This window comes from Periophthalmus magnuspinnatus, chromosome 24, assembly GCF_009829125.3.
Source record: "Periophthalmus magnuspinnatus isolate fPerMag1 chromosome 24, fPerMag1.2.pri, whole genome shotgun sequence".
Classification (NCBI taxonomy): domain Eukaryota; kingdom Metazoa; phylum Chordata; class Actinopteri; order Gobiiformes; family Gobiidae; genus Periophthalmus; species Periophthalmus magnuspinnatus.
The window spans coordinates 5,103,492-5,121,442 of record NC_047149.1 but is presented as its reverse complement, the minus strand read 5'-3'; the positions used below and the strand labels follow the sequence as shown (position 1 = coordinate 5,121,442).

At 42.1% G+C, this 17,951-nt stretch overlaps 1 protein-coding gene across 1 annotated transcript; it reads right to left on the bottom strand.

Annotated features, from left to right (window-relative positions):
- Positions 1-715: 715 nt before the first annotated feature.
- On the bottom strand, positions 716-3,494 carry LOC117393211 (lysM and putative peptidoglycan-binding domain-containing protein 4-like). The gene is made up of 2 exons (XM_055232386.1): positions 3,444-3,494; positions 716-1,300 (listed from the first exon to the last, which is right to left on the bottom strand). Exons 1-2 carry the CDS (start codon positions 3,492-3,494, stop codon positions 773-775), a joined length of 579 nt encoding a protein of 192 aa, XP_055088361.1. The 3' UTR covers positions 716-772.
- Between the last annotated feature and the right edge of the window lie 14,457 nt (positions 3,495-17,951).

The window sequence follows — 17,951 nt, the reverse complement described above, 5'->3', positions numbered from 1 at the left end:
AATACAAACTTGGCCCCCCTGGACTTTTTTGTCGGGGACGACCTGAAGAATCACTGTGCCAAGTTTAATGTTCATCGTTGACGGTAATAGGTCGTTATAAGACTTTGAAATGTACGAAAATTTTGAAATTTTCCCATTAGGATAACATGGGCGCTTTCGCGCATCGCCATGGCAACCCAGTGAAAAATATGATATGGGTCTGATTAACTTTTTTGATCAGGATGACATGAAGAGTCATGGTGCCAAATTTCACATTATTCCATGAAACTAATATTTTTATTATGGATTTTGTACATGTAAAAATGAGATTGTTGTACATATAAGGCAAACATACGCCGTATTGTGCATGTGAACGGCGCAGTGGCATGACCCGAATATTCCCTGAGTAACTTTACTGTCCTCATAATCTTACATAATTTACAGTGGAGAAAGGAAGTTTTCAGACCCTGTTTAACATTATATTTTAGTTATTTAAAGCCAAAGTATCAGTATCGGAACAGAAAAAGCTGGATCAGTGCATCACTAACAACAATAACATTTGATAATTTAAAGAGGATCTGAAAACCTGCTGAATCCTCTGTATTAAAATGCTAATGCAGGTCAGTGACACAGGGCACAGGTCGACAGGAGTCTATACAACAGCACTGTTACTGTTTCTCCTCAACACATATGAATTAAACATGGACACAGACACTTCCAGGCTAAAATTGGCACTTAACTGTCCCCTCATGAGCTCACATTTGGGGGCCGTCTCTCACACACTGATGGTACATTAGCCTGGCTCCTGAACTGGCCCCTGAGAGCCCCCTGCTGGCCCTGAGCTATTAGTGACCAGAGGGTGCACTGCAGGACCACCCTCCGAGGGCCTAGTTTTAAAGTAGATGATGTAGAAGAGCAGTAGTACGATGCCTACGAGCAACATGGCGATAACGGCATTCCAACAGTTGATGCCCCAGTCTGCGCCTTGACCTTTGACCCCCTGACTCCTCTGTCTCCTGTGCTCCCGCCTGTCCCACACCTCCAGCAGCTCCTCGTCCTCCTGCTCAGTGCTCTGGATCAGTCTCTCCATGTCATTGTCCAGCTCCATGAGGAAGTGTGCGAGCTCCCGGACATGTGTGGGCGCTGTGGGAGAGCCCTCCTCAGGTGAGGCTGGGAGGGCATCAGGTGAGGGTGGGAGGGCATCAGGTGAGGGTGGCATCCTGAGTGGGGGCACCTCAGTGAGAAAGCTGTGTTTCTGCACCGGGATCTTGATCAAGTCTTGTTTCTGTATGAGGTTATTCAGCCGCTTTATGTCAGCCACCTGGGAACAACAAACACACGGCTTCAACTTTTATCATTTGTATTATTATGGTCTAAGTTTCACTTGTTTTTCTCTTTTTGTCTGTGAGAGTGAAATAATCTGATGTATGGATCAGGTTAAAAATACAGCTGAAGTCAGAAGTTTACATACACTACATAAAAAGACATGTTTTTTTCTCACTGTCTGACATGAAATCAGGCTAAACTTTTCCTGTTTTAGGTCAATTAGGATTACCAAAATTATTTTTATTTTAATATCAAAATAATGAGAGAAGGAATTTTTAGACAATGTTAAACAATTTGGGAAAAACCCAGATGATGATGTCATGTCTTTGGAAGTTTCTGATAGGTTTATTGACAACATTTGAGTTAATCAGAGACACACATGTGGATGCATTTGAAGGCACAACTGAAACACTTTGTGTAACATCATGGGAAAGTCAAAAGAAATCAACCAAGATATCAGGAAGAGAACTGTTGACTTGCACATGTCTGGTTCATCCTTGGGTGCAATTTCCAGATGCCTGAAGGTGCCATGTTCATCTGTTCAAACAATTATACACAAGTATAAACGTCATGAGAATGTCCAGTCATCATATCGCTCAAGAAGGTTCTGTGTCCCAGAGATGAACGTGCTTTGGTCTGAAATGTTCATATCAACCCAAGAACAAAAGCAACAGACCTTGTGAAGATGCTGCTGAAGTAAACTACCTCTGGGATCACAGTGGTGGTCCTCCTCACGTTGGGCTGGTCTCACGTGCACAGCAGGAGCACGGTTGATGAGTGGACTAATATTAAGTGTCTCATACTTTTGGATTCATTTATGGAGTAAACATGGGTCTGTAGTCAGTAACAAGCTGCACACTTAGCTACTACGCTGGGGAGGGTGTGGTAACATGAGTACTGTTCACCCTGCTCTCCTTACAGTGCCCATATTACACCGTTTTCTGATCTGATTATAATATTTCCTCATCGCAGACATACCTATTTCATGTTTCATTCACACATGTTTAACACATAAACCCTGCACATTATCAGCTGAGTTTTCTCAATCAGAAAACACTCTGTTCCACCTTGTGATGTCATGTGGTGATACAGGAAGTTCCCTAACGTGTTTTTAAACTCCATACACCTTCACTAAAATCATTTGGATAAGTTCAGCTCTGGAATTGCCAAGCTTTACGTAACAAAAGCTAAAAGATAGCTCTTAACTTGAAAACTGACAGTTCATGACATCACAAGGTGGAACAGAGCATTTTGAGCTTTGGAGATATAGACAGACTAATAATAAAGGGTTACTCAAACATGTGTGAATGAAACAAAACACAACTTCAGGTATATTTTTGCTGAGGTAACAACATTATAACATGGATAAAAACGCACAAGAGTCAATTTTGGGTCATTCAGAACCTTAAACTATATTAATTCACCTGCAGTCTTGGTTATTCAAGTGTGCCAACTGTTTCAGATACATGAGGACTGAACCTTACGACTGGAAATCACAGCAGTACACCTACTTTACATGCATCCTTAGATCCATGTGAACGTGTTTTCTATCAGGAATTAGACTTGAATTGTAATAATGCCCTTAAAGGTACAGTATGTAACTTTCTGGATGTGACTCTGTATTGAGATAAATGGGTTTTATGTCATATTGTGAAAGATAACAGCCAAAGACAACAACAACTGGTAAAAGTAAAGTTTGTGGAGAGGCAAGTCTGCTCACTGTAGGGACACATTTTTCGGAGCTATCGACATAACCAGAATAATAACATGCTGTCATCTTTCGGCTAAAAGGTTACATACTGTGGCTTTAAAACTCACACACACTTCTCTAGAGTGTCGAGGACAATTTGAGGTGGTCTTAAGGTCACACATGAGGACTTGAAATAAGCGTGAGGAGGTAATCTGTCCTTGGATCAACCGATGCGCGGGAGGACCGAAGAGGAGCGGTCCCAGCTGACCTCTGACCTCTGACCCTGAACCTGTGATAAGGAGGACAGAGCTTCCCTTTGTTCCTCTGCTGTGTTCTGTGATTCAGACTACAGCCCTGAGAGACACTGCTACAAAAAAACTGTCCTATAATCTGCTGCGCTGTGTGTTATCTTTAGACAGCTGTCAATGCCACATGAAAAGACACAAACCTCTGTCCAGACGTCAGCCTGAGTCTCTGTTGAGCCAGACACAGTGGTCATTTTGTACTAATGATCCATGTGAGAAGCCCATTATAGCCCTGAGCCACAGTGTGTGTAGTAGCGCTGTCAGGTTTGTGTCTCTGACCTTAGTGCTGAAGTACATGGGCAGGGATTATGACAAATGATTTGCTAAAATGACCAGTTTCTCTCTTTGAAATGACTACATTTATACAAAACACATTCCAACACAGTCCACATTTCAAGAATAGCATTAAAGTTGAACGAAACACTACATCAACTTGCTTTCGATCGAAGTACCCGGCCGAAAATGTGTACTCCTCAGTGTAGCCGCCATCTTGTCGAAATGGGACATGCCTACACCACGGACCGTACTTCCACCGGTGTCTTTGCGCATACGTTACATACATTATGTACATTATTTTTTATTATTTCGTCGCACCCGTTTATTTCTGTTTAGATTGAATATCAATGGGCAAATATAACGTTCAAGGTGATTTTTTCTCAATTGTAGCTACTTCATAACTTTAACAAAATATACCTTGTGAAAACGTAATAACAGAGACAGAGGTAACAATGTCATTTTTACATTCATAGTCTATAAACCAGATAGTCTATAAACACTGCTTAGTTGTACATAAAGTGGGATATTGTAGTTTATGATTCGGTATTTGGGAAGGTTCAATTTGATCTGTGGCTAAACCACTTTAATACCAGTAGCGGGCGCTGTTTACCTTCTATGCCGTGCCAGTTTATTTCATTTTATTTTTGTAAGGTATTTTCTAGCAGTACAGCACTACATCAAACTTAGTAAATCAAGCTTGATTTACTAATGTGAAGGTAAATGACACATGCCACCAGGGGGCGCACACCTATGGAATGCACCTGAACTCATGAAGATGTTGTGCAGACCTCCCACCCACACACACACACCCACACACCCAAACAAACACACACACACACACACAGGGGGGGACTATGGAAACTATGGAATTACTATTAACTAGTCACCTGGCAAATCCACACTAAATACCTTTGTATTTTTAAACAGGATATCGGTCTCTACCTGGCACCACTCCCTTGTTATGTCTCGAGCCAAACAGTAGGCTACTGTGCAATCAGATTTGTTTATTTTAGTGATGCTTGAAACAAAGTTGCTCATTGGTCACCTATCAATTTGAACACAAGGAAAATTCTCTCACCTCAAAATGTAGTGTGTTGCTCATTGAAACCCACCGAGACACAGGCAGAAACATGCAAACTCCACACATAAAAGCTCTATGTGCAGTGTACACAAATGCTACAATAGTGACCTCTTAATCATGAAAACCAGGTACTGGAAGTTAATGTATTATTAGTTTGTAACTGTTATATATATTTCACAAGAACTATTCCACTGAACAAAGTGCATTGAACACAAAGGACAAAAACACTCAATTGGCATTTGACAAGAATCACAAAAACAACATGTATGCTTTAAGAATATTATATTATTTGAAAGATTTGAAAGGGGGGTGGGGGGGGTCATGTTTTAGTTGATGGGGGAAACCGGAGTACCCGGAGGAAACCCATCCAGACACGGGGAGAAACATGACAAACTCCACACAGGCCTTCCTGTGAGGCATGAGAGTTGCCACCGTGCTGCCCAAACACAAAAACACAAAAACAGAGAAGAGGGGTTGGTCTGGTCTGCTCCAGGAGGAGCCCTCGTCACCACCAGCTCTGTGGGAACAAACACACGACACAAGAAGAGGGGGAGCAGAAAACAAAATATCTTATACCTAACATTTTATTTATATGTTTTTTGTTTGATTGCTTCACACTAAAACACAAGAACTAAACACACACTATTTACATGCTATTTACAACATAAATCACAGAATGATCAGTAATACACACAACACTATACTTAATTTAACATCAGGCATATTTTTGCAGATTTCTTAATTTTTTTTTTTGTTTTTTTTTTTTTTGTTTTGTTTCACACGGAACACAAGAATCACACTATTTACAACAAAACACTTATGTATATTATGATACAGTGTCATAGTTAGTCAGTCATATGTCATAGTTAGTTGGCATCCGTGGAGTCAGAAATGACAGAAAACGGGACATGGATGATCTGAGGGCCCCTGCAGTAGCAGCCGCAAGCGTAGCAAAGGGAGCAAGGAGAGCCTTAGCAGGAGGAGCAGAGAGGGCCTTAGCAGGAGGAGCAACGCGGGGTTTAGCATAAGGAACAGGGCGGGCCTCACAAAGACGAATACGGAGGGGCTTAGAGGGAGGAGCAGGGAGGGGAATGGAGGGGGCAGCAGGGAAGGGCATGGCAGGGGCAATGGGGGTGGGCATGGCGGGAGCGGACGGGGTGGGCATGGCGGGAGCAGCGGGGAGGGGCGTGGCACAATGAGCAGAGAGGACCATATCACGATGAGCAGAGAGGACCTTAGCACAATGAGCAGAGAAGATCTTAGCATGATGAGCAAGGAGGACCTTAGCAGGAAGAGCAACGGGGGCCTTAGCAAGACGAATACGGAGCAGCTTAGCAAGATGAGCAGGGGGGGGCATCGCAGAAGGAGCAGGGTGGCTCTTAGCATGTGGAGCAACGCGGGCCTCAGCAAGACGTATACGGCGCAGCTTAGCACGAGTAGAGAGGCGCATAGCACGAGCAGCACGGAGGGGCGTAGCCGTAGCGGTGGGAAGGGGCATGGCAGGGGCAGCAGAGGTGGGCATGGCGGGAGCGGCGGGGAGGAGCATAGCAGGACTAACAGGGAAGACCTCAGGAGGGGGAGCAACACGGGGTTTAGCAACATGAATACGGATCACCTGAGCAGCAGGGAGGGGCATAGCACAATGAGCAGAGAGGACCATATCACGATGAGCAGAGAGGACCTTAGCACAATGAGCAGAGAATATCTTAGCACGATGAGCAGGGAGGACCTTAGCAGGAGGAGCAACGGGGGCCTTAGCAAGACGAATACGGAGCAGCTTAGCAAGATGAGCAGGGAGGGGCATCGCAAAAGGAGCAGGGTGGATCTTAGCATGTGGAGCAACGCGGGCCTCAGCAAGACGTATACGGCGCAGCTTAGCACGAGTAGAGAGGCGCATAGCACGAGCAGCACGGAGGGGCGTAGCCGTAGCGGTGGGAAGGGGCATGGCGGGGGCAGCAGAGGTGGGCATGGCGGGGGTAGCGGGGAGGGTCATAGCGGAAGTGGCGGGTAGGGGCATAGCGAGGGTAGCAAGGAGGGACACGGCGGGGGTAGGCAAAACGGAGGCGTGTGTGTGTATTTGTGTAAATGTGTATGTCTGTATGTGCAAGAGTGTGTGAGGACTTAGCTCCTGATGTGAGGACGTGTGCAGGAGGTCTGGACGTCCGGAGCAGAGCTGGGCTTTGTCTCACACAGATCTGTGGAGAGAAACATTTGTGTCAGACACTGATGCTACAAACATACAAGAATACAGCAAACCCAACAGAAGGAACCAAAATGACAAAACTGTAGAGACCAAAACGCTTCTCATGTTCGTTTCTAAAATTTCAGTTTATGCCAAAAGCTGAACGCACATGGCAAAACAGCAATTGTTGAGCTCTTTGCATACATGTTAAATTAGAAGATACTGTTTTGTTATGTTTTAATAAACCCAAATGCATGTGAATGTTTTGAAATAATACATTGGTAGTTGGCTTAACCCAGTTATTCTGGCCTCTCAGTGTCTAACATGTCTGCAGTACTAGATCAACAGTGATTTTGATCAACAGTATTTTGATTATTTATCTAACTCTAATGTATTACCCTGAACTAATATAGTGAATTTGTCATGTTTTAGGTCAACTATATTTGCAGAGTGAAGACATGTTACAGTGCTTTTATGCACAGAGGTACCCAGTACCTGCAAAGAAACTGCATTCAGCGCATCCTCACAGCGCTCGCGAGCGGAGCACTGGTTTTGTCACATGCACAATACTGACCTTTGAAGTGAGTAGGTCAAAGTTCACCTTAACTTATCTAAACTTCACGTATAATGAACATATGTTTAAGATATTGTCATTTTTAAATCTATATAAACGCAAGGGTGATTAAAAAAATAGCAACAGAATAAAATAAAATTTTAGATGCAGCTCATTAGTGAGTTGTGCTATTTTTAGAACCGGTCTGTGGGCGACTCATGTGGGGCTTGGGGGCGACATGGCGCCCGCGGGCACAGTGTTGGGGACCCCTGCTCTAAAGTGTCCTGTACAACACTGTATTCTCAGCTGCTGAAAGGCAACAATGCAAAAAGCAGTAGGTGAAAACATATAGTCTTCTGGTAGTCTAAGGTTAAATCCAGAAGGTTAATAGTTTTGTTTTGTTTGTTTTTTTAAAAGATAAAATATTGAATAATGCATAAAAAGTGGTATTTTCAAATGACAGACCACAAAAATAGCACAACGAAATCATATCTTAAAGAGTACTGCAAGAAACACAAATGTTCAAATAATGTAGTACTGTCAACAAAAGCTTGTAATCTTACTCACAGTGAGAAGATAAAGTAGCCAAAACTTTCACTCAAGTAAGAGTACTGTTACTTCAATAATAGGTAAAGTAAAAGTAAAAGTATGCTACTAGAAAAGCACTGTGAAATAACTACCCCGAACGTGAATGTGGAAAGTCACAAACCTCACGTTTTTTTCTCCCAGAAGTCTTGTAGTCTAGAAGTCTAGGTGAAAATGTTCAGAAGTGTAGGTGAAAATGTTCAGAAGTGTAGGTGAAAATGTTCAAAAGTTATCTCTCTTTCCGAAGAAAATGTCGAAAAAGTTCGTAAAAACAGTTTTCTGGTCGCAGCCGGTTTGCAATGTTTGCATAGATACGAGAGTGTTAGAAACGCGTGCTTGGCAACAACAACACGCATGTGCGCACTGACGTCAGCACGCGCGCATCTTTGCGTCATCTATAACAGCCTGTAAAATATGATCTAGCGATTTAGCGGTTTTTGTTTTTTTAACCAAACTAAGATTTCATTTAGTTATCACAGGATTACTGTCACTACTAACTGCTTCTAGTCCACTTTCATCTAGACTACTGCTCTTTGCTCCAGTAGGCCCAAGTGAAAGTGGCGCAGATACATGCCCTAGAATGGAATAAATATAATAAGGATAATAAATAAACATAAATCAGGAATAATAGTACCATAGAGTGAATGATAAGAGGATTAGAGCTGTGACCACTGTTCCCTCTAAACTGCGCGCGTGCGCAATGGCGCACTGCTGACACGGTCTCCTCGCACAGAAAATCTGTGCTGCGCACAAACAAATCGAACCGGAATTGAAAATAAAATAAACACACAACGATTCATTCTGCGCTATTTTTAAATGTGATTCAGTGAGTGTGACCGGGGACGAGCTGCTCCAGCCAATTATGTGATTCACATACGTATTTGCGCAGCTTATCCACGTCATTGACAGGCTCCTCATGTCCCGCTACCAGAGTTTTAGCCGATGTGGAGTGAAGACTCGCTAATGATGCTAATGATGCTAATGATGCTAAGTGTTTATCCCCTTAACGTTCCGACGGCCCGCCCTCGGGCGCACTGTTACGCACTGTTTTGCAGCAGTTTTGCGTTTTAAATATGACGAAACGGACAAAACAAAAGAAGTACGCGACCGAGGACACTGTGGATGTTTATACAAGTTAAACTAGAGGCATCTCGGACCCGGAGCGGTTCGTGGAACCGAGTGAAGATCTCATGGTGGACTCAGGAGCAGAGGACCTTATGTGCTGATGGACTGGATGCTGTTCCTGATCGGTAAGTGTGGTTTATTCTGCTATTGACTTAATTGTGGGTCAAATATATCACGCGTAATCATTAGCACACATTTTGAAGTGTGTGTGTGTTTGTTCACTGTTTGCAGTGTGTGGTTTGTAAATATATATTTATTTTGACCCATACCACTCGTTTTGACTATATTTTATATCCAAATATACAAATACACATTTTATATTGTGTTTTGATATGTTATGTAAATGTACAGTAATAGAGCAGCTGTGCAGATACAGATTCCTCTCAGTGTGTGTTGGTCATTGATACTGTCACTAGTTTATGAGTTGTAAAAATCAAATGATCGTGTCATATACTGAAAAAGAGTTACCGGACTGTCGCTCAGACACAGTAGGACAATCTCACTCAGTCACAGCAAAAGCTTCACACAATGGCTTATACTCATAAAACAAGTCAGAGCTTTATAATAAAAATGTTAAGTGTGTTTTCAACATTGGAGTTTACAGTTGTCTTGGTTTGGTTGGGAGCTCATGTTTTGCTATAGTTAAAATGAAATATTTATACTTCCAATAGCATTAACATACTACACATATTGTCGACATAAACTTTTCGTCACTTGTAGATTTACTCACAGTGGGAAGAGTAACCAACACTTTTACTCAAGTAAGAGTACTGTTACTTCAATAAAAAATATGACTCAAAAAGGTTACTCAAGTCAATGTAAATGAGTTCTGCCTATATCTGCAAATTAGGGACGAGCAGAACTGTATCAAACATTTAGATACGTTTTCAATTAATTTTTAGTTTTGTTTTATTGCTTTTTTAAACTGTAAATGCTGTGCCCTGTGTAACTGTATCTTGTCTTCATTTGGCAGGCCTTTGTCTCCCTCTCTCTGCTGTTCTGGGTACTGCAGTGCGCGTCTCAACTTCACAATCAAGAACAAAATGGCCTGAAGAAACGCCTCAGTTCACCATCTCGAAAATCCACCCACAAAACTTGATAAACCTAGACTGAATGTACACATAAAGAAGCTTAAATCAAAAGTGCTATTTTATTATCCTTATGCATTTGTATGACAGACTTTGACTTCTGTGCTGCTATGGTGCTAAAGATTTTAAACTCAAATGCATTTTAAATATTTTTATCCCTGAATGTCTTTTTTCATCTCTGATTTAGCTGTAATTATTTTCAAAGCACAATCTAACGACCGTGTAATGTATTGATGCTCAAGCTTCTTTTCTATAGACACACGTCACTTTAATGCCTTATCGCTTTAGTTCACGACTCCCATGTATACCTCTAAGCAGATTACGTCAAAGTATTTCACTACCTGCCTGTAATGCTGAACCAAACTATTTTCCACTATGCAATAAATATAACATAAAAATAACACTAGAACTTATACGTTGTCTTGGTTTGAATTTTATAGTGTTGTATATTAGCAGTGACATTCGATTCAGTAATGGTTAGTAACATAGTAATAGTGATTTGAGACCATTGTGAATGTAACATACTTAGATATGATTTATTTATTTGATTGAAGGAAGAATATGACATTTTTTTGTTTTCAAATATCAAAACAAGATAAACATGATATATAAGATATAGTTTTTACTGATAACAATTATAATGCTGATTTATACTTACCAGAAACATGTGATAGCTACGTTCTGTTATAATTTGATGTTTAGGTTCTCAAGACGATTATTCAATCAGAAAGGAGAATGAGCCTCACAAGAGTCTCTCCTTTGGGTTGCCAGTTTCAATGCTGAAATCCAGTTGGTCCAGTGACTGAATTCTGGAGGTTCTGAGTTTTGCATATACTGAGAATGAGAAACAGTTGTATGTGTCTCTCTCTGCAGGTTAAGACTCTGGACACACAGGTTCAGTTGTGATTGTAGTACTTAAACCAGCAAGAGTTCAGGCTAAATACCCTAACCTTTAATTCAATCCAGTGTATTTTTGTAAACTGTCCCAGAGCATCCCCAGTCCTCAGAACCTCCCCCTCAGCAAGAAAACAAAAAAAGTGTGAAAAAGTAAAATCTGTAGGAAAACCACAGCGAAGGAGAGCTCCACACTCATGGATGCGCAGGCTGCAGAGTTAATTCCAAACCAGGACTAAACCAAGTCTACATCCTGGAACGAAACAGGGCTCAAACCAGAACCGGTTTGGACACATCCTAAACGTTCCCACACTTTCACTCTTTGTGCAGACGGGATGGTCCTCTGCTGCAGACTACAGAGGAGGAATGAGCTACTTTTATTTTCTTAATCAGTGATACACATAAGATTCGTCAAATTAAAAAAGCCTGTTCGCTAACGTGGTCTGCAGCTATTCTGACAGCATAGACACTTTGTTGTGATGCTGTTAAGAGAGCTCCCATTGGACTCCTGGGAGCTGATGTATGTGATCTATGACTCTAGGGCTGTGTCTCAATTCGCCAAATGCACCGTTCGAAGGTACCATTCGAAGTACTCCCCTAAGTACCGATCGAAGTACCCGGTCGAAAATGTGTACTCCTCACTGTAGCCGCCATCTTGTCGAAATGGGACATGCCTACACCACGGACCATACTTCCATCGGTGTCTTTGCGCGTACGTTACGTGCATTACATACGTTTTTTTTTTTTATTATTATTTCGTCGCAGCTGTTTATTTCTGTTTAGATTGAATATCAATAGGCAAATATAACATTCGAGGTGAGTTTTTCTCAATTGTAGCTACTTCATAACTTCAACAAAATATACCTTGTGAAAACGTAATAACAGAGACAGAGGTAACAATGTCATTTTTACATTCATAGTCTATAAACCAGATAGTCTATAAACACTGCTTAGTTGTACATAAAGTGGGATATTGTAGTTTATGATTCGGTATTTGGGAAGGTTCAATTTGATCTGTGGCTAAACCACTTTAATACCAGTAGCGGGCGCTGTTTACCTTCTATGCCGTGCCAGTTTATTTTATTTTATTTTTGTAAGGTATTTTCTAGCAGTACAGCACTACATCAAACTTAGTAAATCAAGCTTGATTTACTAATGTGAAGGTAAATGACACATGCCACCAGGGGGCGCACACCTATGGAATGCACCTGAACTCATGAAGATGTTGTGCAGACCTCCCACCCACACACACACACCCACACACCCAAACAAACACACACACACACACACAGGGGGGGACTATGGAAACTATGGAATTACTATTAACTAGTCACCTGGCAAATCCACACTAAATACCTTTGTATTTTTAAACAGGATATCGGTCTCTACCTGGCACCACTCCCTTGTTATGTCTCGAGCCAAACAGTAGGCTACTGTGCAATCAGATTTGTTTATTTTAGTGATGCTTGAAACAAAGTTGCTCATTGGTCACCTATCAATTTGAACACAAGGAAAATTCTCTCACCTCAAAATGTAGTGTGTTGCTCATTGAAACCCACCGAGACACAGGCAGAAACATGCAAACTCCACACATAAAAGCTCTATGTGCAGTGTACACAAATGCTACAATAGTGACCTCTTAATCATGAAAACCAGGTACTGGAAGTTAATGTATTATTAGTTTGTAACTGTTATATATATTTCACAAGAACTATTCCACTGAACAAAGTGCATTGAACACAAAGGACAAAAACACTCAATTGGCATTTGACAAGAATCACAAAAACAACATGTATGCTTTAAGAATATTATATTATTTGAAAGATTTGAAAGGGGGGTGGGGGGGGTGGGGGGGTGTCATGTTTTAGTTGATGGGGGAAACCGGAGTACCCGGAGGAAACCCATCCAGACACGGGGAGAAACATGACAAACTCCACACAGGCCTTCCTGTGAGGCATGAGAGTTGCCACCGTGCTGCCCAAACACAAAAACACAAAAACAGAGAAGAGGGGTTGGTCTGGTCTGCTCCAGGAGGAGCCCTCGTCACCACCAGCTCTGTGGGAACAAACACACGACACAAGAAGAGGGGGAGCAGAAAACAAAATATCTGATCCCTAACATTTTATATATGTTTTTTTGTTTGCTTGCTTCACACTAAAACACAAGAACCACACTATTTACATGCTATTTACAACAGAAATCACAGAATGATCACTAATACACACAGCACTATACTTAACATCAGGCATATTTTGGCATATTTCTTAATTGTTTTTTTTTTTGGTTTTTTTTGTTTTTTATTTCACACTAAAACACAAGAATCACACTATTTACAACAAAACACTTATGTATATTATGATACAGTGTCATAGTTAGTCAGTCATATGTCATAGTTAGTTGGCATCTGTGGAGTCAGAAATGACAGAAAACGGGACATGGATGATCTGAGGGCCCCTGCAATAGCAGCCGCAAGCGTAGCAAAGGGAGCAAGGAGAGCCTTAGCAGGAGGAGCAGAGAGGGCCTTAGCAGGAGGAGCAACGCGGGGTTTAGCATAAGGAACAGGGCGGGCCTTAGCAACACGAATACGGAGTCGCTTAGCGGGAGGAGGACGGAGGGGCATGGAGGGGGCAGCAGGGAGGGGCATGGTGGGGGCGGAGGGGGTGGGCAAGGCGGTGGTGGCGGGGAGGGGCATAGCATGAGTAGCGGGGAGGGGCATGGCACGAGCACCAGGAAGGGACATAGCGGGAGGTGCAAGGAGGACTTTAGCAGGAGGAGCAACACGGGGTTTAGCATAAGGAACAGGGCGGGCCTTACAAAGACGAATACGGAGGGGCTTAGAGGGAGGAGCAGGGAGGGGAATGGAGGGGGCAGCAGGGAAGGGCATGGCAGGGGCAATGGGGGTGGGCATGGCGGAAGCGGACGGGGTGGGTATGGCGGGAGCGGACGGGGTGGGCATGGCGGGAGCGGACGGGGTGGGCATGGCGGGAGCAGCGGGGAGGAGCATAGCAGGACTAACAGGGAAGACCTCAGGAGGGGGAGCAACACGGGGTTTAGCAACATGAATACGGATCACCTGAGCAGCAGGGAGGGGCATAGCACAATGAGCAGAGAGGACCATATCATGATGAGCAGAGAGGACCTTAGCACAATGAGCAGAGAATATCTTAGCACGATGAGCAGGGAGGACCTTAGCAGGAGGAGCAACAGGGGCCTTAGCAAGACGAATATGGAGCAGCTTAGCAAGATGAGCAGGGAGGGGCATCGCAGAAGGAGCAGGGTGGATCTTAGCATGTGGAGCAACGCGGGCCTCAGCAAGACATATACGGCGCAGCTTAGCACGAGTAGAGAGGCGCATAGCACGAGCAGCACGGAGGGGCGTAGCCGTAGCGGTGGGAAGGGGCATGGCGGGGGCAGCAGAGGTGGGCATGGCGGGGGTAGCGGGGAGGGTCATAGCGGAAGTGGCGGGTAGGGGCATAGCGAGGGTAGCAAGGAGGGACACGGCGGGGGTAGGCAAGGCGGAGGCGTGTGTGTGTATTTGTGTAAATGTGTATGTCTGTATGTGCAAGAGTGTGTGAGGACTTAGCTCCTGATGTGAGGACGTGTGCAGGAGGTCTGGACGTCCGGAGCAGAGCTGGGCTTTGTCTCACACAGATCTGTGGAGAGAAACATTTGTGTCAGACACTGATGCTACAAACATACAAGAATACAGCAAACCCAACAGAAGGAACCAAAATGACAAAACTGTAGAGACCAAAACGCTTCTCATGTTCGTTTCTAAAATTTCAGTTTATGCCAAAAGCTGAACGCACATGGCAAAACAGCAATTGTTGAGCTCTTTGCATACATGTTAAATTAGAAGATACTGTTTTGTTATGTTTTAATAAACCCAAATGCATGTGAATGTTTTGAAATAATACATTGGTAGTTGGCTTAACCCAGTTATTCTGGCCTCTCAGTGTCTAACATGTCTGCAGTACTAGATCAACAGTGATTTTGATCAACAGTATTTTGATTATTTATCTAACTCTAATGTATTACCCTGAACTAATATAGTGAATTTGTCATGTTTTAGGTCAACTATATTTGCAGAGTGAAGACATGTTACAGTGCTTTTATGCACAGAGGTACCCAGTACCTGCAAAGAAACTGCATTCAGCGCATCCTCACAGCGCTCGCGAGCGGAGCACTGGTTTTGTCACGTGCACAATACTGACCTTTGAAGTGAGTAGGTCAAAGTTCACCTTAACTTATCTAAACTTCACGTATAATGAACATATGTTTAAGATATTGTCATTTTGAAATCTATATAAATGCAAGGGTGATTAAAAAAATAGCAACAGAATAAAATTAAATTTTAGATGCAGCTCATTAGTGAGTTGTGCTATTGCGTCATCTATAACAGCCTGTAAAATATGATCTATAACGATTTAGCAGTTTTTTGTTTTTTTTAAGCAAACTAAGATTACATTTAGTTATCACAGGATTACTGTCACTACTAACTGCTTTTAGTCCACTTTCATCCAGACTACTGCTCTTTGCTCCAGTAGGCCCAGGTGAAAGTGGCGCAGATACATGCCCCAGAATGGAATAAATATGATCAGGATAATAAATAAACATAAATCAGGAATAATAGTACCATACAGTGAATAGATAAGAGGATTAGAGCTGTGACTCACGGGGTCAGGCCCTCTCCCAAAAAGAGCCAAGTGCGTTCATCTGCTGATAGCTAACAGTGTATGTACCAAGCTAACAGTGTATGTACCAAGCTAACAGTGTATGTAGCCATGGTAACAGTACATGTGCATTATAGCCACTGCACTGAGAATGGATTAGCCCAAAAGTGAATTCAACTTATGAGTAGGCCAAGTACGTTTTACATTAAAACTAAATTACTCAAGTTGTTGTAAAGATACATAAATAATTACTCAAGTAAATACAGTATTATTATCTGCTGTATTTGACTACTGAGCACTACAGCCTCTGCCTGTGGCCTGTACACAGACTAATCGTTTTCATTTTCTATGAAAAGGAAATCAAACACAGAAGGGCACACATTTCTTTGAATAAACTCACTGTAAGCTTGATCTGGGTTTTGTTAAAATGACATTTTGATATATTGGTTGTATTCTGTGTAAAACCCCATAACGTGAACATGAAAAGTGACAAACCTCACCTGTTTTCCTCACAAACGTCTCTATTCCGAGTCAGGAGGCGGTCAGTAGACGTCTGGGTGAAGTCTGAGTCCAAAGTTAGGTCTCCTTTCCGAAGAAATCGTCAAATGAAGTCAACAAATGCAGATTTTTGTCGCAGCCGAGGTTTGCAAAATTTGCAGGGATACGGGAGTGTTTGAAACACGCGCTTGGCAACAAGAGGACGCAGGTGCGCACTGACGTCACCACGCGCGCGTCTTTGCGTCATCTATAACCAGGAGAGGATGAAACGCTCAGTTTTGTTAAGTAAAAGTCCACATATAGGAGCAAAGAAAGTACCTGTTTGTGATGTATTGAAGTTAGAACAGACAGGCACCCGTAGACAGGAAGACACGTGTGTATAGTGAGCGGGAGTTGTGTGACATGCTCGGGGACCACAAGAATAAAAACCTGTTCTCAAAATGATCACTCGTCAAGCCTCCTGAGTCTTGAACATAACACTGTTCAAGATATACTTAAAGAGTAAGAAGTCATTTTGCGCATATGTTGAGGTCCTGTAAGTCTTCAAATGTATTGATTTTGATTAATAAAGATTTGTGCTGAATTTTGTTCAATAAGAACGACTCCATCTAGTTGTTTTTATTTGTATATTTTTGTTTGCTCAAATTATGAACGTGTTAAAAATAAACCCTCAACCTTTTCAGCAGGGCTCAAACAATAGTAAGCATACTTTTACTTTTCAGCTCAGTTCAAAAATGTAGTAGAGTAGAAAGTACAGATACCTGCTCTCAAAGTGAAGTACAGGTAAAAACTATCTACTTTAAACTTTACTTACTTATTTTCCACCAGTGTATATAACCCAAAGCCTGTTAAATATGATCAATAGCTCCTATTACATGGCATCATAGGCCGACCTGTCTCGATGTCGGGACAGCAGACTCTCTTTGACAATTTGCTGAATGTCCCTCTCTGTTCAAAGTCCACTAGCTTAAAATATCCAGGCTGAAATTAATAAATGTGTCAGATTTCTAATGTGGCCTGTTCATCTTTGTTTCCCAAACTAAAATAATCCAAGTTCCCTGTTAATACTACTGACGGATTGTACTTTGCTCCAGTAGAGGTGACAGCTGTGCAGATACCTGCTCTGATGTCCTCTGTGCTGTGGACACCTGTGCAGATGAACATGTGGACAAAGTTGTTGGTTCCCTTCGATAAGGAAGGTTGTCCAGACTTCTTATATACGTTTATTTTTAAAATAGTTCTGTTGAAGCATGGCTGAAAAGTAATGTCTGACTTTCATTGGTTAAATTTCATAGAATTTTTATTTATTATTACTTTTGTCAGATTCAAGTTATTTTTGTGACCATTGTGAGTTTTTCCTTCATTAACTGCACCTTTCATTAACTTTCATTTTCATTAGAAAATGACAAAAGACCATTTTAGAAAACAAATACATTTCATTTAAATTTGAGAAAATACACAAAGAAACCATGTACAATCTATATAGTAGTAGATTTTTATTTTATTTTTTGTTTGTATCAAAATTACTATGTGTATCACTGATTAAGAAAATAAAATTGAAGGTTGAAGTAAGTACAGAGCAGTGGGTGTAAGCCAGTAGCGGTGAAAACGAGAGTTGATTGGCAAGATGGTGACAATAAATAATGAAAGTAAGAGATTAAAGACATGCACAAACCACTTCAAAAACAAATTTGAG

Excerpts from the sequence above, each read along its gene's own strand:
- LOC117393211 (XM_055232386.1), bottom strand. The coding sequence starts at position 3,494 with ATGACCACTGTGTCTGGCTCAACAGAGACTCAGGCTGACGTCTGGACA. Across the intron at positions 1,301-3,443 it reads AGGCTGACGTCTGGACAGAG|GTGGCTGACATAAAGCGGCT; the intron begins GTTTGTGTCTTT and ends TGTTGTTCCCAG.